Source organism: Cervus canadensis, chromosome 15 (assembly GCF_019320065.1).
Source record: "Cervus canadensis isolate Bull #8, Minnesota chromosome 15, ASM1932006v1, whole genome shotgun sequence".
NCBI classification, from domain to species: Eukaryota; Metazoa; Chordata; class Mammalia; order Artiodactyla; family Cervidae; genus Cervus; species Cervus canadensis.
The window spans coordinates 17560205-17583951 of record NC_057400.1 but is presented as its reverse complement, the minus strand read 5'-3'; the positions used below and the strand labels follow the sequence as shown (position 1 = coordinate 17583951).

The 23747-nt window shown below is 38.1% G+C and overlaps 1 protein-coding gene across 1 annotated transcript in view; it reads right to left on the bottom strand.

Moving 5' to 3' along the window:
• THSD7B (thrombospondin type 1 domain containing 7B) overlaps nucleotides 1-23747 on the bottom strand; it is a 993808-nt gene that overhangs the window by 838906 nt on the left and 131155 nt on the right. Inside the window, exon 2 of the mRNA XM_043487921.1 lies at nucleotides 15325-15496. Coding sequence (XP_043343856.1) covers nucleotides 15325-15463 — 139 coding nt within the window. The 5' untranslated portion in view covers nucleotides 15464-15496. The remainder of the gene's footprint in view (nucleotides 1-15324; nucleotides 15497-23747) is intronic.

Below are 23747 nucleotides of genomic sequence, written 5' to 3'. Positions count from 1 at the left end.
GTGATGGGACCAGATGCCATGATCTTAGTTTTCTGAATGTTGAGCTTTAAGCCAACTTTTTCACTCTCCTCTTTCACTTTCATTAAGAGGCTTTTTAGTTCCTCTTCACTTTCTGCCATAAGGGTGGTGTCATCTGCATATCTGAGGTAATTGATATCTCTCCTGGCAATCTTGATTCCAGCTTGTGCTTCTTCCAGCCCAGTGTTTCTCATGATGTACTCTGCATATAAGTTAAATAAGCAGGGTGACAATATACAGCCTTATGTACTCCTTTTCCTATTTGGAACCAGTCTGTTGTTCTATGTCCAGTTCTAACTGTTGCTTCCTGACCTGCATACAGGTTTCTCAAGAGGCAGGTCAGGTGGTCTGGTATTCCCATCTCTTTCAGAATTTTCCACAGTTTATTGTGATCCACACAGTCAAAGGTTTGACATAGTCAATAAAGCAGAAATAGATGTTTTTCTGGAACTCTCTTGCTTTTTCAATGATCCAGGAGATGTTGGCAATTTGATCTCTGGTTCCTCTGCTTTTTCTAAATCCAGCTTGAATATCTGGAAGTTCACAGTTCACGTATTGCTGAAGCCTGGCTTGGAGAATTTTGAGCATTACTTTACTAGCATGTGAGATGAGAACAATTGTGCGGTAGTTTGAGCATTCTTTGGGATTGCCTTTCTTAGGGATTAGAATGAAAACTGACCTTTTCCAGTCCTGTGGCCATTGCTGAGTTTTCCAAATTTGCTGGCATATTGAATGTAGCACTTTCATAGTGTCATCTTTCAGGATTTGAAATAGCTCAACTAGAATTCCATCACATCCACTAGCTTTGTTCACAGTGATGCTTTCTAAGACCCACCTGACTTCACATTCCAGGATGTCTGGCTCTAGGTGAGTGATCACACCATCGTAATTATCTGGGTCATGAAGATCTTTTTTGTACAGTTCTTTTGTGTATTCTTGCCACCTCTTCTTAATATCTTCTGCTTCTGTTAGGTCCATACCATTTCTGTCCTTTATCAAACCCATCTTTGCGTGAAATGTTCCCTTGGTATCTCTAATTTTTTGGAAGAGATCTCTAGTCTTTCCCATTCTGTTGTTTTCCTCTATTTCTTTGCATTGATTGCTGAGGAAGGCTTTCTTATCTCTCCTGGCTATTCTTTGGAACTCTGCATTCAAATGGGAATATCTTTCCTTTTCTCCTTTGCTTTTCGTTTCTCTTCTTTTCACAGCTATTTGTAAGGCCTCCTCAGACAGCCATTTTGCCTTTTTGCATTTCTTTTCCATGGGGATGGTCTTGATCCCTGTCTCCTGTACAATGTACAAACCTCCGTCCATAGTTCATCAGGCTCTCTGTCTATCAGGTCTACTCCCTTAAATCTATTTCTCACTTCCACTTTATAGTCATAAGGGATTTGATTTAGGTCACACCTGAATGGTCTAGTGGTTTTCCCTACTTTCTTCAGTTTAAGTCTGAATTTGGCAAAAAGGAGTACATGATCTGAGCCACAGTCAGCTCCTGGTCTTGTTTTTGCTGACTGTATAGAGCTTCTCCATCTTTGGCTGCAAAGAATATAATCAATCTCATTTCGGTGTTGACCACCTGGTAAATGTTGGGCATATAAACTATACTTCAATAAAGTTGATAAAAAAGAATCATTCTTTCATGCTAATAATTACTAGTATTGTAACAGCATAGAGTGCTGCAGAGAAACCTCCACTTGGCATAAAACATTTATCTGGATTATCAACCACCAAAATGATAACCAATTAACCTGAAATCTTAAGGAATAAAAAGTGGTAATTCTTTTGATTCACAAGCCTTTCTATTGAGAATGGCAACACCATATGTAACTCTTAAGTTTCAAACAAGGATTCAAAGTTTCAAAAATTCAAACTTTCAAACAAGGAAAAATCTTTGCATAATGAAAACCTAACCAAGATTTGAAATCTTCAGTGGGCTAGTGTTGGTTCCATCACTTAATATCTATGCTATTCAAACTTGGTTTCTTCCCTACCCTTCCCAGAACATCTCAGGCTATTATCAGGACCGTGTGAGATAAATAAAATAGAATGTATTATGTTAATTTTTGAACTCATCATCAAATATAAACTTGTCACTCACATCCTTGATCTTTCTCATTCCAAATTTGAAGATGAAGAAAATCAATCATATAGATGCATCTAAGTTTAATCCTAAGTTTGGTGAAACAGGCTACACATTCTTGGCTCTTAGAAAGCTTTGAGACCATATTCTACTCAGTAACCATTTTGAATAACATCTCCAGCTTTTGCTTTGAAAAACAATAAAAGAATTCTATAAACAAATATCAGGGAACGATATTATTGGAGATCCAATATTTGAAACAGCTAGTGCATAATGAAGGTCAATAGGAATAAAATGGAAGCAATAAAATGGAAGTTTTTAAAATAACTTATTTTAGAACATTAGAATGAATAAAAAGAATAGCAAACAACATCTTGAGAGAAATTATATTCATTATAGCTGCATTTCTATATAGCCAAACTAACTTGAGTTCCACATGTCAGGTGGGAGGAATAGGAAATAATCTCTTAGAGGAGCATCCATTAAATACAAATAAAAAGGTAGCATTAATTGAGTACTTAATGTGACTTTCATCATGTAATACTTTGAGTATAGAAATGTACGCTTGAGTATGTAGCATAGAATATGAACTATGCTTTACATAGACTCCTTCATTTATTCCCATTTTATTGATGAGAAAGTAAAGGCATAAGTTTGAGGTCACACACCTTCACATAGCACCCGGACAGTTTTGACTTTGGTATCTGTGATCTGAACCACCCTACCTGGTATATGCAGCCAACATCTCTATTGTTTACAGGTTCTCTACAAATACAGCTAAGTAATTAAGCCTCAAAACATCTGTCTAAAAATGATTTAGAAGGAAGCATTTGTTTTCAAAAAGTGAGCATACTTAGCAACAAAAATTCTTGAGCAGCTGCATTCAATTAAAAAAATTATTAACCTTGGGGAAAAATCCACACAAAAAAACATATCCATATGTTATTGTTACCAGTTGTTGTGTTGCTTTTGTAGTGAAGTGTATCCATGAATGAAATTCACCGTTGGGTGATAAAGCTACTTATTTCCACAACAGCTTATTATTCTCCTCTTTTGGGAGAATCAAGATAAGGGGGTAATAATATCACAGATTCCCTATAGGAACCACAGTTTTGTTACCATAGTAATTCCAAAGAAGAAAAGAAACAAAAGGATGAGATGGTTAATTCATATTCATACACTTGCTATGAAAATAAGCTTTAACGGATATAGTATTAAAGAGAGTAGTAAACATGAATGGTGTTAAACACACACTTTTGAAATTATTTCTCTGGTTAAGTCTCAGATATCATCTGTGGCACTAACATCTATCACACAGATGTCACCTGTGGCTGTAGTTTGGAGAACTTTGTTCATATATCAAAATAACTTCATGAACTGAGTAAATCTATAATCAAGCCACAAGAAGGTAGGCTTCTTTTTTTTTTTCCTTTTTTAATTCCAATCAACACTGCCTGTGCTTCATGGTAAATAAGATCATGAAGAGCTTCACGACGTAAGTTTTTCAGGTTGCTTTATGAATTTGTAATACTGCCTTTTGGTCTTTAATTCATATTTCAATCCCACTTTTATAGCTCAGGCTTGTTTTCATCTTTGACTTCTCTATTTCTTTGAATGGAATCCTCTATTTTCCTAGTTAAGAGTAATTCAACCTTATGTTAAATATTTGAATTCTACCATGAAAGGAAAAGTTGAAGGAAGATAATTTTCAGGGGGTCATAAAGAAATCTCCATTGATAATCTGACCTTCAGGGAGAAATTCTTCCCCTATTTATCTCTAAGCCAACAGCTCAGTCTGAACCAATCATACAGACACAGTGAACATTTAAATTAAAACAAATTTTAACCTGGGGAAAGTCTGGTCAGTTTTGTTATAAACAGATTTTGTAGTACATGCCCAAACAGAATAAAGGAGTCAGTCACCACAAAAAATTAACATTTCAACATCCTTTTATTCCATAATAAATAACAGAAGTTTTAGGACAAGTAAGTTAAAGATGTCCAATTAAAAAAAAAAAAAAAAAAGATGTCCAATTAACTTGAAGGACATGACACACACACACATATGTATTTTTTTCACTCCTCTCCTGACACTCTCTTGAAATGACTGTAAAGGCATTACAAGATAAAACTCAATAAGGGCCAAAAACATAGAGCTAGAGGTGAACAAGTAGCTCTGAACTTTGGAACATTCAGAGCAGGAAGAGGAGCAGTAAGTAATTTGAAATGTGAAGGAAACCGGAGATTCTGCCCACAGATGAATACAACAGAAAAAGCTAATTTATACTAGCAGAACTCTGGGCAAGTTGAAACCTAGAGACCCTAGGCGAAAAGTAATAAGGTTTACAGTTTGAAATGGGGGATAATCTAAAGCCTATAAATGAAATCAATTAGCATCCCACACACACAATGCTTTCCTCTGTCCCCCCAGTCTTTTGCTCTGTCCCTTTCTCAACATCTGTAGGAAAAGACACAACAGAATTCAGCACGCAATAAGGATATTTTTGAGGCAGGCACACAAAGTAAAAGAAAAGAGAAGAATTAAGTGAAATGCTGAGGACTAAGTGTTGGGCCATTTCTGCTAAAATTCTGCCCTTATTCTTTTATCAGTAGTCCAGTGTAGGCAGGGTTCATTTCAGGAGACACTATGATGGTAAATTTCAATGTGTCAACTTGACTGGACCACAGAATGCCCAGACTAAACATTTTTTATGGGTGTAGCTATGAGGGTCCTTTCAGATGAGATTAACACTTAAATCAGTAGACTGAGTCAAGCAGATGGCCCTCCTCAGTGTGGGTGGGTATGATCCAATCTGTTGGAAGTCTAAATAGGGTAAAAATATTAATACAAAGGAAGGAAGAACTTACTCTCTACCTGTTCGAACTGGAACACTGCTCTCCTCCTGCACTTGGACTAGGACTTGCATTATCAGTTCCCCTGGTTCTCAGGTATTTGGGCTCAGGCTGGACTACACCAATGGCTTTCCTGCTGGCCTCCAGACCTCTCAGCCTCCATGACTGCATGAACCAATTCCTTATACTAAATCAATCCTACCCACCCCCTCCCTCCCCCTCCCTCTCTGTCTTCCTCTCTCTCTCTGGAAATCCCTGAATGACCCAAACACTGAATAGTCCCTGTTATGAAGGCTGTTAATCCTGACTGAATCTATCTTCCCTTCTCACATGGCTGTCCAACTAGAAACTACATTTCACAGCTTCCCTTGTGGCTAGCAGCAACCATATGAGCACATTCTCACCAGTGGAATGTGACCAGAAATGATGGATCATGGCAAATGTAAAACATCTATCTGCAAATTCTTTGCCACTCCTCCCATCAAAGGATGAAATCTAAGTCCCCTGTTTAAAGGCGCCCTTCCAACCAAAATGATGTAGCACAAGTGACCGTGAGTGACTCCTAGGCTACATTAGAAAAAGCCATGCAACTCCTGCCTGTTTCTCTTTGGAAGCATCAGCTATCATGTAAGAACTCCCATCACCCTGCAGCCTCCATATAGAGAGAACATGCGGACAAAAACACACAGAGAAAGATATGTGAAGAGAGAGTCCCCGTCATTCCAGCCTCAGCTGTATGAGTCTTCCTAGTCCAGGTACCAGATAAGTGGATAAAGAAGCCTTTCTGATGAGTCACCCTCTGCCCTTATCCAAACACAAGGCAGAACACCCAGCTGCACCCACCCACCCCCAGATGCAAAAGCCAAATTGAAGACAGTCTTCAGTTGCTTGAAACCACGTTTGGAGTGGCTGTTAGAACTGGAACATGTATGGAACTTCTATGTCATTTGTTGAAATGTCTTTTTTCAGATTTTAGCTTTGTGCTCATTTCATCTAAAATATGGAAATGTCTGTGATCCAGCTTGAATGGGCAAAGAAGGATAATGTCCTTCGACAGGATGGAAGAAAGCTTTGTGGTTGAATGAACATATGGAGCAGAACCACTGGACAGTCTGGACCACGATGAAACCTTCTCATGAGTGAGATAGGAGCTGCTAATTTTTTAAAGCCATATATTTAGGATCATCGTTGTTACAGCAGCTTAGCCTTCACTTTAAATAACACCCATAATAAGCCCTGGAGAAAATACCTTCAGGTACTGATGGATATAAACTTTTGAGAAACCCATCTTCCAATAAAAAAGCCAGCTCACGACTTAGGAGAGTCTGACAGTGAAGCCCAAACATCTGAGTCAGGTACACAGAATGCCAATCAGCTTTTACAGTCTCACCCTCAATAATCGAAAACACTAAAGAGATAGCCAATGATCAATAGATATTAAAAGAAAGCTCCCCACAGCAGAAGCTATGATCAAACAAATAAATTAACAAAAGAAGAAAATAGATTTACAGGAAGCATAAATGGCACAGAGCATAAAAAGGAAACAGCTAAATTATTATTAACATCCTCTAAATGAAAGCACATGCATCTGTGAAGAAGATTCAATTTTACAAAGTACAGAACAGGGACTTTCCTGGTGGCCCAGTGGTTAAGACTTTGCCTTCCAATGTAGGGGGTATGGGTTCAATCCTTGGTTGGGGAACTAAGATCCAACGTACCCCATTGCCAAACAGATCAAAATATAAACAGCAGAAGCAATATTGTAAAAAATTCAATAAAGGCTTTAAAAATGGTCCACATGAAAGATACCTTTATTTTAAAAGTATAGAGCTCACTGAAATAAAAAATATTCAAAGGAAGGTTTGAAAGATGAAACAGAATAAATATTTTACAAATTACAATAAAAATGCAAACAAAATTAAAAAAAAAAACAGGAAAACTGAAGATCAATTAGAGAGGTAAAACAGCTATCTAAGGCGTTTCAGGAGGAAGAGAGACAACACAAAATAAATCTCAGAACTGCAAAGCGTGAGCATACTAGTAAAATATTCTGCTTACTCCTTGGAAGGAAAGTTATGACCAACCTAGATAGCATATTAAAAAGCAGAGACATTACTTTGCCAACAAAGATCTGAATGGTCAAGGCTATGGTTTTTCCAGTGGTCATGTATGGATGTGAGAGTTGGACTGTGAAGAAAGCTGAGTGCCGAAAAATTGATGCTTTTGAACTGTGGTGTTGGAGAAGACTCTTGAGAGGCCCTTGGACTGCAAGGAGATCCAGCCAGTCCATCCTAAAGGAGATCAGTCCTGGGTGTTCATTGGAAGGACTGATGCTGAAGCTGAAACTCCAGTACTTTGGCCACCTGATGCAAAGAGTTGACTCATTGGAAAAGACCCTGATGCTGGGAGGGATTGGGGGCAGGAGAAGGGGACGACAGAGGATGAAATGGCTGGATGGCATCACCGACTCGATGGACATGAGTTTGAGTAAACTCTGGGAGTTGGTGATGGACAGGGAGGCTTGGCGTGCTGCAATTCATGGGGCTGCAGAGAGTCAGACACGACTGAGCAACTGAACTGAACTGAACTGAACTGAAAGGCCAATAAAATAAAGGTGAAAGGACTCACTCCAAAGTACATAATTAAGAAATCTCAGAATTTTTTGGATAAAAAGAAGATTCAGAAAGAGGAAAAGAACAAACATGTAACATACAGAGATGAGATCAGAATGACATAAACCTTCCTAGCAACAACACAGGGGGCTGGAATACAGCAGAGCAAAACCTTCAAAGTTCCGAGGGAAAGGTGCTTTTTAACCTTGAACTCTACACCCAACCTATCAGTCAAGTATATGACAAGCAGAGACCCTTTCAGACATGAAAAATTGCTTCCAGTGTATCCTATTTTAGCAGTTCTAGAAAATAAAGCAACAAAAGCAGAGAAACACAAAGCCAGGGAAACAAGGAGTTCAGGATGAGAAACTGCAGCAGTCCACACTGAATGCAGGACACGGGGCTGCGGAAATATCTCCCAAAGAAAAAATATAATAGAGGGTTTGGAACTGTTCTGAAATTTCAAAAACGAATAATGAGCATGTCAACTGGAGCATCAGGGGAAAGCAGCAGTACGCTCGAAGAAGGCCAAGCAAAGAAAAGATGAGGTAATTTTTAATTTCTATATAAAACAAGAAGTTGAAAGGGGCAGTAGTACACTGCTTGGCTCAGCAGAGAACGGTATCTGTGTAGAAATAATAATACAGTCACTGTTCATCGACACAAGCACTCTGATAGAACTGCTTCCATGGGAGCAGTAAGTAGGGAAAGAGGTAGGTAGATGAGAGAGAAAGTCTCAAGTAACACAAGAGAAAATCAATTGCAAATATTCAACACATAAATCAAGGAACATCAATAATGAGTACATTACTTAGAAATATGGAGGTAAACACAAGGATAAACAAGAAGTTGAAACTGGCTGTCTCTGAGGAAATTAAATAGAAGACAACACGCAACTGTAATATCTCAACATAAGAATTACAGAAATAAATTTCTTACTCTGTGAATCTTTTTTTTATAACAGTTGTATTCTATACCTTTTTTAGAGATGATCAAAAATGGTACTGGAACAAAGGGACAAGAAAATAAGGATCATTAATTTTCACATTTACTGATTTATAAGGTTGACTTTGCTTTTCATCATTTCATATCCTTTATTCAATATATATTTCAGGTTCTAGAATAACAAGGATCTTATGTTCTATTTCTTCTGTCTCTACTTTTTACTTCTCAACTTCCATAAATACACACAAACAGTGGCCCTCATTTTGCAAGTACTTAATGTGCTAGGGATATTTTGTGCAACAGTTATTCACGTTCTAGGTACTGGGAATCTATCAGTGAATAAACTCAATAACATCTCTTTCCTCAGGGAGCCTCCATTTAGTACTATTTAGAAAAAATCAGAGTAATTTAGTTCAAATTATTTAGGTAATATAGACTTTTTCTGGCTTACTGAGAGCATTATAAAATTAGCGCTTGTGGTCTCCAAGGAAAAACAATTAGAAGTGAATCCCATGCCATGTAAGTCTACGTTTTTTTGATATCACAGAAATAACACCACAGAGAATTTATTACACACATGGTTCTAAGACAAATTAATATCAATAGATGTAACCAAAATGATTCCAATTTAATCAAATTCTCAGAATAAATATTTCACAAAACTCTAGCACATATTAAAAAAAAACAGCTTTCTCCTAAGAAAGTTGTAAACTTAAATATATGCAAATATATAAAATACTGCTGTTTTTCCTTAAATTCCTTTCAACATTGAAAACATTATTATTTAATCTATAACCAAATATTAATCTAAGATCCTTTTTCCTTATCCAACATCATTTTCATAATCTTTTTTTCTTTCAAAAAGATTGATTAATTTTGACTTATCTACTTAGTTCCTAGGACACAGGTCTTTTTTTTCACCCTTTTTATTCACTGGGAAGGATCTACTGAAATTAAACTTTCCATGAGTCTCATGTAGAAAGTTTTAGAGCTAAAAAGTCAGACAAATTACTTGTGATCAGTTACTAATAGAGTACATATAGCTGTCAGTTTGATCTCACCTCTTTTTTGGGTCTAAAGGAAAAAAGTATACAAAATTGTATAACATAAAAGCAAGAATAAATATTTCAAATATCAAATAATATATAGCAATAATAAAAATAACAGCTAACATTTATGAGTGGCTACTATACACTAGGTTTTTCAATACATTTGTTTTACTGTAATTTTCAAAACAGTTCTCTGAAGAATGTACTGCCCTCATTTTGATAGATAAATAGGGCTCAGAGAGATTAAAGAACTTTCTCCTCTCTATATCCTTGGGACTTGAATGTGAGTCTGCCTGTGTGCAAAGTATACAAAGTACGCCTGCCTAGTATACTGAGTGATCTCTGAAGATGACTTAAGACCATTAGAAGACCCTCTCACAAAGAAACAAATATGGATTTTTTTTCCCCTTTCAGACCTCATTATTCATAGCAAATAGTTTTCCAGTCTTTTTATAAATACTTGTAAAATGTAATTTGGAATAGTGAAAATGTTCTGGAACTAGATAGTAGCAATGTTTCCAACACACCATGAATATACTAAATGTCACTGAACTGAACTCTACAATGGTTAAAATGGTAAAGTTTACGTTATGTGTATTTTACCACTGAAATTTTTTTTAAATGGCATTTGGCCCCAAGGAAGTACATTAGAAACTTACCCTTTACCTACACAGGATTATAGATTTCAAGGCTGCCTCTACATTTCTAACACTGTACATTTAAATTTGACCTCGCTGATATGGACTTCCAAACATCTGGTTCTAGGAGAGACCTAAATTCAGACCCAACTTCCTGATCAACATGTCCATGTGAATTTCCAACAGGCTTATAAATCGAACCTGTTCTATGCCAAATTCCTCATATTCCCCCACGCAGGCTCCTTCCCAGTAAGCCCAGGTTAAATGATGGCAACTCCACTCTCCCAGCTATTCAGAGCAAAGCTTCAGGACACTGCCCTTGTATCTCTTTCCCTCCTCCTCCTTACATTAGCAAATCATGATGGTTTTACCTTAAAACACTGTTTCTCAACCTGGGCACTATTGGCAAGTGGAGGAGGGATAATTCTTTGTTGTGGGGGTCTGTCTTGTGCATTTCAGAATATTTAGCAACACCCCTGGCTTCTACTTTGATGTCGGTAGCACACCCCAGTTGTGACAATCCTAAATGTCCTCTGCTGGGGAAAATTTTCCCTGATTGAAAACCAGACCTTATATACATATCCAACACTCAACCCCTTCTTATCACCTTCATTGACATGACCTTGGTTCAAGCTATTATCATCAGCTGTCCTTATTTCTACAGTAGCTTCCTAACTAGTCTCGTTTCCACTTCCTGATCACCCAAGATAATCCTATTAAAGTATTATTAAAAAAAAAAAAAGAAAGATCATGCCACCCCTCTCTGAAAACCCCCCAAGCCTTTCTATCTCACCCAAGAGCAAAAGCCAAAATTGTATCCTGATCTATGAAGACATACCTGATTTGGGTGCCCTTTCCCCTCTGACCTGACCTCCCACCACTGCCCACCATGTTTGCCCTGCTCCAGAATGCTGGACTCTCCTCTGGTCCGCAAACAAGCCACACCCACATCTGTCCCAGGGTCTTTTGCCCTTGTGGTTCTCTCCCTGTGGAATATTCATCCTGATATTCCCATGGCTGGCTCCCTCACTGCCTTCAGGTCTTTTACTCAAATTCCCTTCCTCAGTTAGGGAGCCCCTAGCCCACCCATTTCAAATATCACTCTCTCGCCTATCACTTATGTGTGGACTCTAAAAATTGATATAAATGAACTTATTTACAAAACAGAAACAAACTTACCCACATAGAAAACAAACTTACCACTACCAAAAGGGAAAGGTGGGGAGGAGGGATAAACTAAGAATCTGGAAGTAACATACACACACTATACATAAAACAGATAAACAACAAGAACCCTCTGTTCGTGTTGAACCTGTTCTTGTTGAACCCTGTAGCACAGGGACTGCTACTCAATATTTTGTAATACCAATATGGGAAAAGAATATGAAAAAGAATATATATATAACTGAATCACTTTGCTGAACACCTGAAACTTAAGACAACATTGCAAATCAAATATATTCCAATAAAAAATAAATTTTAAAAACTGCAAAAAAAATAGTCATCTCTCATCTGTCATTGCATATCCCTCCCCTTTTCCTTACCTTTCCTTCTAAGCCCTCATCACCAACCAGTATACTCTCCATTTAACTTTTGGACTGTGTTTATTAATCTGTTCATGAGGATCAAGGATTTGTCTCTTTTATTCTCAACTTATCTGTAAGAGCACCTGGCACATAGTGAGGTCTCCTCAAGGATCAGAAGAATGAAGCAACCTCTCAGAACCAGTAGTGAGGAATTTTTAAAGAGATCACTAGTTATCATAGCTTCAGAGACCATATCTGCTCATCTCCAGGAAGCAAGCGGACAGCAATAGTATATGTTTACCTAAAACAACAAACTGCATCACTCCTTATCTGATATTTTTGCTGACATGATCCTTCTTTCTTGGCTGACAGAAGCCAAACACTAAATATAGATCAATGGATCTCATCACAATGATGACAGGCATTCAATAGCCTTGCTGGATCAATGACCCCACAGCCTGTACTTCACCAGACTCTCTCTCGGTAGAGAAAACATAGCAACATAATATATCACTCACTTACTATTCATCAATCCATTGTTTTTCCACAGCCAAGACACACTTAGAAATGCCTCTGATTTGGCTGAGCTTGACTAACACCTAATCTATGGATGCAGGAAAAACAATAGATACAAACAGAAAGCTTAAATGACTGGCACTACAATCTAAATAGGGAGAATGGTTTCTAGGTTTCTAAAATAAGGTATATTTATCTGGGTCTCCATGGAAATCTGTTCAAATTCCAGATTATACTGGACCTGAGTTGTTGGGTTTGATAATATACTCCAAAAATGCAGCTAATTTCAAATGCAATTGAGTTTTTAATTCAAATAAAATATAATAAATCACACATAAGTAGGTACAGATTCTAAGCGGGCTAACTTGCAGTTATGTCTGACTCTTTGCAACCCTATGGACCATCGCCCTCCAGGCTCCTCTGTCCACAGAATTCTCCAGGTAAGAATACTGGAGTGGGAAAAAAAAAAAAAAGAATACTGGAGTGGGTAGCCATGCCCTCCTCCAGGGGATCTTCCTGACCCAGGGATTGAATCAATGTCTCTGGCACCTCCTACATTGGTAGGCAGGTTCTTTACCACTAGCAGCACCTGGGAAAGACCTGAGGTTGTCTTTCAAGGTGATGATCCAGAATTGCTCTAGAGCATATGACTTCTCAAACTGATTTATCTCTTAGCTTTAAAAGAATAGTGCATTCATGTCAGTACTATTCATAATAACAAAAAAATTAAAGCTAGTGAAATGGCCATGCAATAGAGGAAGAATAGGTAAGCAAATGGAGCACTGATTAAATAAATTCATAAAACTGCAAAAGAAAACTATGCAACCAATAAAAGATGAAACTGACTCATGTGCACTAGTATGTAATATTTACCAAGTCATCATTACATGCTGAAAGCAACATGCAGAGTAAGACACCACCAAGTATGATTCTGATTGTATGAAGCACTGTTTGTCTGTATGTACATGTTGCTGCTGTTGTTTAATCACTAAATTGTGTCCGACTCTTTTGCAACCCTATGGACTATAGCCTGCCAGGCTCCACTGACCGTGGAATTTCCCAGACTCTAAGAATACTGGAGTGGGTTGCCATTTCCTTCTCCAGGGGATCTTCCTGACCCAGGATTGAACCAGCATCTCCTGCACTGGCAGGAGAATTCTTTACCACTGAGCCACCAGAGAAGCTCATAGGTATGTACAAATCAGAAATTTTCAGATCCACATTCTCTACCGTTCCACACTCAGCTTCCCATCCAGAAGGCAGAACCATAAAAAGTAATAAAACATATGTGTGTGCATTTTGTGTGATTTATATACACAACTATGCATAGAGAGGTACTTCCTTACATGTGCAAGGGATATTTCTGAAGGACATATAAGAAATTGGAATACATAGCCTAGACTTTGGCTTTTAATTTTATATCTCTGAGGTCTTTTTTACTTTTAAAATGACTGATCACATACAAGGAACAAATTCATAATTTATAAATGAAACCATACAGGAAAACATACATTATTACCTTTTTGATGGCACATAAATGAGATAAAGAAGTAATGAATACTGGGGAAAATGAGAGTGGTGACATGGATATTCATTTTGAACAGTGCAAAGCATCTGATGGGAAGGATTCTCACTTCTGAAACTTAAGTGTGACAGTTACCACAGTGTCCCTCACTGTAGAGTGGGTCTGTGCCATTTTGTTCCATTGACCTACTTTTAGAAAAGCAGACCTATTTTTAAAATTTGCTTCAAAATACATCCATTTTCTTAATACATCCCATTCACATTTAAGATTTTCTACTTTCCATCTTAATTGCACTTTTTTGAGAACTTTAGACCAGAGTACAGCCATATAAATGTGCTTATTTAGATTTGATAAAATGTGTAGTCTTTTCTGACTAAAATAAAATAGCCCCTTTGCAAAAATGCAATCTTGACTTTTAGAACTATTTCCAAAGCTTTCTAAAACTACTGTGAGGTAAAAATGAAAATCACTAATGTGGTATTAGAGTCCACAATTAAATTAATTTATAAGGGCTTTAATGCAATTAAATTTCCTCCAGACTGTATCTCTAATGGTGCTGGGGTTTTACTTAATTTACTTTAAAGCATAATTCACTTTCATTTTTGCAAAGCCATTTAAATATTACAAATATCACTTTTATACATATTTCCATGGTGACATAATATGTTTGCAGTCTATTTAATTTACAGATGATGAGCCTAAAATGAAAATTCTCCAAGGACCATAGATCTTCTATGACATCACGGTTTCCAATTCTAAGATATTAGGTGTATAAGTTATCTGTATTTGCTAGAATGGACTCTTGAAACAGGAATATGTATTTTAAATGATCTGATTGTGAAATGAAGAAAATTAAAATCTACGACAAAGAAAAACATCAGTGATACAAACAGCCAAGATGTTTGGGTTTATAATTTAAGTTGATAAAGTATTAGCCTTTAAAATTAAACAGTGCTCTTCCACAATCACATTAAGGAAATATTTAGAAAAGAACATAATTTATATGCAAGTCTCCACACCTCAGCTTATTCATATACTCATGTACAAGGTAGCTAAGGGTCTCCAAACACATTAAGGCCACTGCATAATCACAACTAATGGGCAAAGCTGTTGGGATAATTTTCCATGCTTCAAAACTTAGATATACAGAATGTATGCTAGAAAATGTACAATAATAAATACCTAGTTAGTTTATACCATAAAAGAAAGAGACATACATTAATATTTCAAATCATTTTGAGGATATCAACTAAATTCAGATGCCATTTTCACTACAAATGTGTTGCACAGTGGTGATACATTGACAAAAGAGAAACAGACCTAACTATGGAGATCATAATTTTAATTGACAACAACATGAAAATTCAGAAGGATAACAAGCATCACGGACGGAGGTGACAATTATACAGGAATAAGAATCAAATGTATTATAAAGAAGAACCTATATTTTCTCCTCTCTGGAGATTTCCCACTCCTTCATGGGTAAGAAGGACAAGAATGGAAAGAATATTCTTCTCATTAATGAAAATGGGACAAAGGAACATCCAGGACATTCCTACCTGGTTTCCAGATGAACTGATTATCCTTTTTGCCTTCCAAATGAGCCGCATGGGACAGCAAGAGAGAAAGTAACAGAAATAGCTTCCTCATGCTCCTCCATACCCAGCCAGTGACAGCCAGATTACACTTCGGAAACATTCTTCAGAATTCAGCCTCTTGACTTTCCTATTCCTAAAAGAAAAAAAAAAAAAAAGAACATCATGTAAGTTTCTTCTGTAAAGAAACTACAAAAACTCACTTCAACTGCTAGCACTTTTAGCAAAATGGCATTATAAATGTTCAAGATCATAAAGAGAGTATATAGAATATTGTTAATAATATTTTAAGGTCAGATGTGAATTATTCCATGTTTTCGATCTTTACCCATGGGAGGCGGGTTCTTTACCGCTAGTGCCACCTGGGAAGCCCTTACCCACGGAAGGCGCTATCAGTTCTAAGGACTCTATATGAGTGCACTGTCCACAGTCCCTCGTACAGTTGATCTTTGTTTTTAAGAGCAGGGTTGGCAGAGACCTAGTCCACTCCCTCCTACTCGGTCAAACTCCTTGAGGATCCCATGATCTGGGGAGAAAGATCAGCATATACAGCAAAGTCCAAAACAGGGCAATAAATGCTCTAACAGTGGTGTTAGGAAAGTGAGAGGGAACAATTTAGAAGGCGGCAATTAGTTCCTCTGTGATGAGAAGAAAAAAAAAAAAAAATAGGGAAATCTCACACAGGTAACGTTTGAGATAAGCCAGAGGCAAAGGGCTTGAATGTGTTAGGAAGGCATTTCAGGCTGGCTGAGAGAACTAGGTGCTGAGATGCATTTTGTATTTGGGACCAGGGAGTGGGCCAGCAGCTACAATGAAGGACACAAAGGGGAGGGTGGAATGGACAGAGATGAGATTTAGCACGTAGGTTGGGGAGCAAATTATAAAGAGCCTTGAATGTCATGTGAGGGCTTTGGGGTCTATTCTGTAAACAACAAGAATCACAGGGAGGCAAATGAATTTAAATAACTGACATCAGTGAACAAGACAGATCACAGAGAAACTGAGGCCAGTTAGGAAACTAGGTAAATATTCCAGATAAGTACTGGTAAATGAAAGGATCAGAAGAAATTTCAAAATTTAGTTTACAGGCTAGCTGTGATGGATTTGGTTACCAATTGGATGGGATATATGAGAGAGATAAGATAGAAAAGACAGATTCCAGAGCTGATGGGACTCCTCCTCCAAAAAGGAGAAACAGGAAGAGGGGCAGATTTTCAAAAGAAGATAAAGACAATTTCCTTAAGAGAATATCAAATCTGGTATGCCTGCAGGACACAATCCTGCAGGTAGTTTCCCAAAAGACATAAGAAGATTCTACACTGAGTTAAAGAGATCTAGGGAGAACATGAAAGTTAGTTGCTCAGTTGTATCTGACTCTTTGTGATCCCATGATCGCCAGGCTCCTCTGTCCATTTCCCAGGCAAGAATACTGGAGTGAGTTGCTATTTCCATCTCCAGGGGATCTTCCCGACCTGCCACAATACATAATTTTAGAAAAATATACTGATAGGTAAAAGGCGAAACAAGGATATGTTAGAAAAATACAGATAGATAAAAGGTGATAAAAGGATGAAACAGGTTGTCAAGGATAGAAGTTATTGCCCCTAAGCATTTTCCAAAGCATTGCTGAAAGTGGGGAGCAAGTCTGACTGTGAATTTCCTAAATCAAAAAAAAAAAAGAAAACAAAAAAGACAAAAAGAAGTGGCTACTATAGCCCTCATATACAGAGGAGTAAAGTATATGTTCTTTTCGTATTGTTTTAGGAGAAGCCATCACCCTGCTCCCAAGCAGTGGTGGAATTAACCCCGAGAGTTCTCATCAACACAGATGCCGTGCTGAGTCATGCACTCAACGCATCCCTTCATCAATAAAACAGACAACAGCAATCTGTAGTCAGCGGGGTCTCGGGCTCTTGTAGAACACTCCAAGGGTACCGTGCCAAAGTACAAGTCAGTGAAAATGATGCTGCAAAGAGTCAAGCAACGGAGTTCAAGGACACAGCTCTCTGGTGACTTGCCTTGGTCCAGGAATGAAGAGAATACTTGGATAAGCAACCAAAAGCTTCTCCTCTGTTTCTGCATTGCATACCAATATTGAAAGAGTGGAGTGCTGCCGCTGAAACGAAACAGAGCTCCCCTGCTTGACTGTTTGTTCCCAGGAGTGGCCTGTTAGGCTATCCCAGGGAACCTGTGAGGCGCTACTGGACACACTTCATAAACCTCTGGATGAGACACACGCTGTACCCTTACATGAGACCCCTTTGTGCGCATACACACACAGACACTTCAGGTGATGGGTATTTCAGGTTGCTAACAGCAAAACCACATGCTTAAAAGCAACACAACAAGGAACAGTTTGGCAATTTTATTATGATATTTTAAAGTCTCCACACATACACACGCATGCAAGTAGTCAATTCATTCCTCATAATACAGATTTGCTACAAAAACTTTGATGTGCACATTTTTTAGAAGGTGCCATTGCCATTAATTCCATGAAGTCAGCTGAAAAATATCTAAATACTGCTCCCATAATACAGCATGGATAAACCTAGAGCAGACAGAGAAAGACAAATATCATATGATGTCTCTTCTATGTGGAATCTAAAAAAGAATAATACAAATGAACTTATATACAAAACAGAAGTAGAGTCACAGACAGGGAAAACAAACTTGATTATTAAAAAGGAAAAGGGGGAGGTATAAATTAGGACTTTGGATTAAAATATACATACTGCTATACAGAAAACAGATAGCTAACAAGGACCTACTGTATAACATGGGGGCTATACTCAATATCTTTTAATAATCTATAATGAAAAAGAATCTAAAAAAGAATGCATATATAATGCATAACTGAATCACTTTGCCGTATACCTGAAAATAATACAAAATTGTAAATTAACTATATTTCAATGAAAAAAAATTTAAAAGACAACTTCCTAGTGAGTCCTACAAATCAAATTAGCTTAAAAAAAATACCCCTGGGAAAGCAAATGAATTGGCTTTCTGTATAATGATGGATTTAAGTCATTGTAATGTTAGAGAACTTTTGATAAAAAGGATGATTAGGGCAGTTGATCTTATGCTATTATTATTACTATCAATATACTAATTAACCAGCAGGACCAGCTCTCTACTGAGACCACTTCTTTTGTGATAGGAAATCACCAGGGTATAGGTGATGACTTTGTTCATGCTCACTGGTGGGAGACAGACTTTCAGCATATCTAAGAGCATATTCATGTCATTACCAGGTAAGCCAAAGAGATGCAGGGCCAAAAGCATGTTTGTTCAACTCTAAATGGCCATAAGTGAGAAGCCAAAAAGAGATTTAAAAGGATTTGGAGTTCCAGTGAGACTGCATGTAAGCATAAGCTGATTAGCCAATAATTTATATATAAATAAGTGTATATATAAATATTTTGAATTTTGCATCAATCTTTGTTTTTTTATTGTAAGACCTGAACAGAGTTGTTGTGAGACTACAAGAAGTAGGCTTCCTCACTGGCACAGAGCTCTGTACTAACTCTGCAAAGGGACCCACTGGCTTTAAGGGTCCTTTTGTGTTCACCTAAGCCAGTGGAAGAGCCCTGAAGAAAGTGGCTTACAGACTCCTGTCCTCACCATTATCTCCTGGCTATCACTGATTAATAAGGATAATGACAGTAAAGACACAGAGAACAGACTTGTGGCTGTCAAGGGGGAGGGAGCCTGGGACTTTGGGACTAGCAGATACAAACTATTATATAGAGGATGGATAAACAACAAGGTCCTACTGTATAGCATAGGAAACTATATTCAATATCCTGTGATAAACCATATAAAGAACAATATATATATATATGTTTATGTGTGTATCTGATTCACTTGGCAGTACAGCAGAAATTAACACAATATTGTAAATCAACTATACTTCAATAAAATTAATTTAAAAAAAAAAAAAAACAAGGACAGTGACAGTAGAAACCTACAACTAACCTTGACTTAAAAAAAAATGAAATGGAGATCTTAGAGAATGCACCAGAGCGTCTCAGTTCAGGAGGCCACAGCAATTTTACTCCTAAAAACACCCACACATTTTTAGCATCTGTACTAGCTAAAACCTTATACCTCCTTACCTCTCTTTTCCCAAGAAACTTGAGAACAGAGGATGGGAAATTAGGTTTGAAGAAGTTTCACCATCCGCCATGCTTTATATCCACTAGTAAATGGAGAATCTCTGCTGAGTTGATAGAGCATGCAGGATGGAATTTGAACACAGGTTTGTCTTACTTCACTAAACTATGCTGCCTCTATTCCCTCTAAAGACCTGAAACTCACTAAATTATTCTTGGGAAGACACTAGGAGTCATACTTGTATCCCTTACTTTAAAAGACACACACGAGTTCACAATAAACACAAGGAGAGGAAACGAGGAACAATTGGACCTGCCACTTCTCTGTCTGTAAAACACAACTGGAAAAATGCTGTAACTACCATGAAAAAATATATTATTCAGGAAGCATGTGCTACTCACAACGGCATGAATAATTTATATCAGGAAGGTCGTTGAGTCTCCAAATCAACTTATTTACTATATATCTTAGCATCCAAAATGTATTTGCGAGGTTAGCTCTAAACTGATGAATACTAAGAGAAATTTAAAAAAAAAATAGTTTCTCCTTTTAGCCTCAGTTTTCTAATCATTTAAAGGCCATTCAAAATATGAAAAATGTGCTTTACACTTCATATGCATTTCATTTTTCTTTAAATGTATTCTTATCGTTGAAGTCCTTGAATATTTAAAAAGGTAAAAAACTTCAAAATAAAATAAAAACTGTTGCAATTTGCTTACAGCCTGAAGGAACAGCAAGAGAAGAGCAAACTTGACTGAGGACATCCCCATAGCGCCATCTCATGGCAACTCTGCAGACAATGGCTCAGTAAAGATGCCTGAGTAGCAGCGGCTAGAGGGGAGGACACCCACAGTCCAGATCAACTCTGTTGACCAGGATGGGAGCTCCAACCAGTTGCCAAGAGCAAGTGATTGTTAACTAAACACTGCTAAAGAAACCAAAGAAGCATTTCCTTTTCCTCAGCCATTTGCCTAATTTCTGATTGCAGTATTGTGCACTGCATTCCATCCCGCATAATCCATCAATATACAAAATACTGACCTAAGCACTTCACTGAACTCTCACCATAGCCTTATGAAATAGATATTCATGTTATCCCTCATTTTAGAGAAAAGGAAAGTGAGGCACTAAGACGTAAGTGACAAGCCCCAGGTCACAAAGGTAGTAAGTTGTGTGTGATTCATGTCAGTGACCCTCCTCTGAAACTAGCACTGTGACCCAATGCCAACATAAGTCATTTTTCATAGCCTTGAAAATGCAGATCCTTTCTAACCCTGTGTAGGGTCTCTCAGCAACTTGTACAAGGCAATTTACATATCATTTCACTTCCTCCTCACATTATACTATGAGCAACTATTCCTATTTTTCAGATGTAAAAGAGACTGATCATTGAGGATGTTAAATAACTATCCTAAGGCCACCTCAGCTAGAAAACATCAAAGCTGAATTACAAAATGACCCTGACCCCACAGCCCATATCTGTTGATAGCATCACACACGGTGATTCTGGCGGGTCACCAGCCTGGGAGCCTTAGGGTCCCAACTACAAATTGATGAAGGCCATCAACCCACAGTCCTAAGGGGGTAAGGATGGAATCAAATAATGGAGGGAAGATTCCCAGATGAGCACCTGTCAGGCACCTGCCAAAAAGTGAGCACTCCCTAAAAGGGTATCATTGTTCTCATTATCATGAGTTCCTGCATACTCAGTCACTCAGTCATGTCTGCCTTTTTGCAACACTTTGGACTGTAGCCCACCAGGCTCCTCTGTCCATGAGATTTTTTAAGCAAGCATACTGGAGTGGGTTGCCATTTCCTCCTCCAGGGTATCTTCCCTACCCAGGGATTGAACTCAAGTCTCCTGCATCTCCTGCACTGTAGGCAGGTTCTTTACCTGCTGAGCCATCGGGGAGGCTCCCTATCATCATGATTCTCTCAAAATTCAGAAGAGCCCTGATTCTGTGGGACTTCCCTGGTGATCCAGTAACTGGGACTCTGTACTCCCAATGCAAGGGGCCAGAGTTCAACCCCTGATCAGGGAACTAGATCCCACACGCCTCAACTAAAGATGCCAAATCCTGCAACAAAGATTGACGATCCCACATGCTGCAACTAAGACCCAGCACAGCCAAATAAATAAGATAATAAATATTAAATAAAAGAAAAAATAAAACTCTGACTACAGCAACATTTCAGGGAGGCTTTGAATATCCTGCCCTGTGGCAAAGGATGGGGGGATGATATTTTCCACCTCCCCATCTGTGACTCTGTGCCTTATTTCTGAAGAGCTAAAAGCACTCTATACCAAAAGCCCCATTAAAGATTCACATTGACACTGTGAAGGAGAAAACAGGTATTATCATCTCTATTTTATGAGAGGGTAACCTCTAGCCTCACAGTCACAAGATGTTTAGTACTTCCTTAAGTCTTTTAACTACCAGCCTCTTCTCCACGAACCTCACTGCAGAATCCTAAATTATATCAAATACAAGCGTGGGGGACCTGTAAGCATATCACAAAAATTATCCAGTCACGTGGTTTTTGGTTTACAGTATGACTCAAAGCCATAGGTTTGCATCACATAATAAATTCTGAAAAATTTTCACAAAATACACACAAATGCTTTACATATCTCCAAACAAACTTTTGCCATTAGGACATACTACTGATAGAAATCAATTTGCCAAAACCAACTTGGTAGCTGTGGCAGACAGTGCTATTTTTACCCTGTCTTCTAGAATTAGAATTTTTTAAAGAATGTCCACCAGCCCTGTTTGAAAACAAATCACATTTGCAGATTTCCTTGTAACAAAGGTGGCCACACGAAACAGTTCTGGCCAATGATCTACAAGTGTCAAGGAGAGGAGGTGTTTTTCTTCAAAAAAAAAATATATATATATATATAAAACTCCCCAAAAGTGTCGGGGGAAATGTGGTTCTTTGCTGTTGGCCCCTTTTCCAATGACCCCTGCCTGGAACACAGACAGTAATGTCTGGAGGTGCCAAAGGCAGCCGAAAACCATGGGATGAACACCACCCACGAAGAGATGGAGCGGGAGGCAGACAAAGCCCGAGACTCAAACACCATGCTGGAGCTATAGCAACTACTTCTGGACTCTCTGATCTGTCCTAGATTGTCAATTTCTGGACTTTCTGATTTGTGTGAAAAACAGACTCCGTTGTTGCAAGCCACTCTTTTGTGTGTTTTCTGTTACAGGAGCTGAAAGCAACTCTAATGCCTATGGCACCCAGGTCCCTGGATTCACGGTGTCTATTTATAGACAGACCTATTTTTGTGTGTGTTTCTGTCTCTGTGACTTCTACAGATTGAAACAACTTCTCTCATGATTCAAGCAATACACCTAACCTCTCTGGAAACTTGGACAAGTATGTACCCATTTCTAAACAAGCGAGGTTGGTTTATTCCCCATGCTGGCTTTTTTAGGTAATACGTGCAACATCCAAAGAAAAGTAGCCAGATCTGTCGCTATTTTTCATAAGTGTCATCACAGTGAAAAAAGGGGCACAACCTCTATGATGAACTATATGTAAGAGAGAATGGTAGTAATTACCCTAGCAAGCTGCCTCAGATTCCCTAGTAAGAATAATCCACCCATAGAGACAGAGTCTAAAATAAGAACATATTTCTGGAGCAATCTTCTACACAGTTGCCAAGCTCTCCCTGGTTTCGAAGGTATTAAGAGAGGTTCTTGTAATTTTGGAACCAACTCATCACCACCTGATGGAAAATCATCTTGATACCTCATGGTATCACATCCTCATGACTAAATTCCTGGTGGTTGCTCAAATCTTTCATGATCCCTTTCTTAATGACTTTTTTCAGTCAGAACCAAGCTACCAAATCTCTCTCTCTTTTTTAACTTCTCATTGGCCACTTCTTCTCAGCCTCCTTTCCAAATATTCCTCTTATTGTGAGCTCTAAATGAGTATACCTCTAACTTGGTCCTCAAATTCCTCTTCTCTAGCTTTGCTCACTCCCTAGTAGATCTTATGTAGCCATTCAGTTTTACATACCGTGCTTCATGATTCTCATTTCTCCATATTCAATCTGGTATCCCCAGTCCTGACTTCTTTCCTTAACTCACACACTCAACTTACCAGTGTATATCACCGCTTGGATATCTGACAGCAACTCACATGGAACATACATAAGACGCTTGTGATTCTCCTATGTCATCCACGGTCTAATTCTCCTCTCAGTGTCCCCATTTCCATAAAGGCACCACACTGCCCAGAAGACCAGGAGT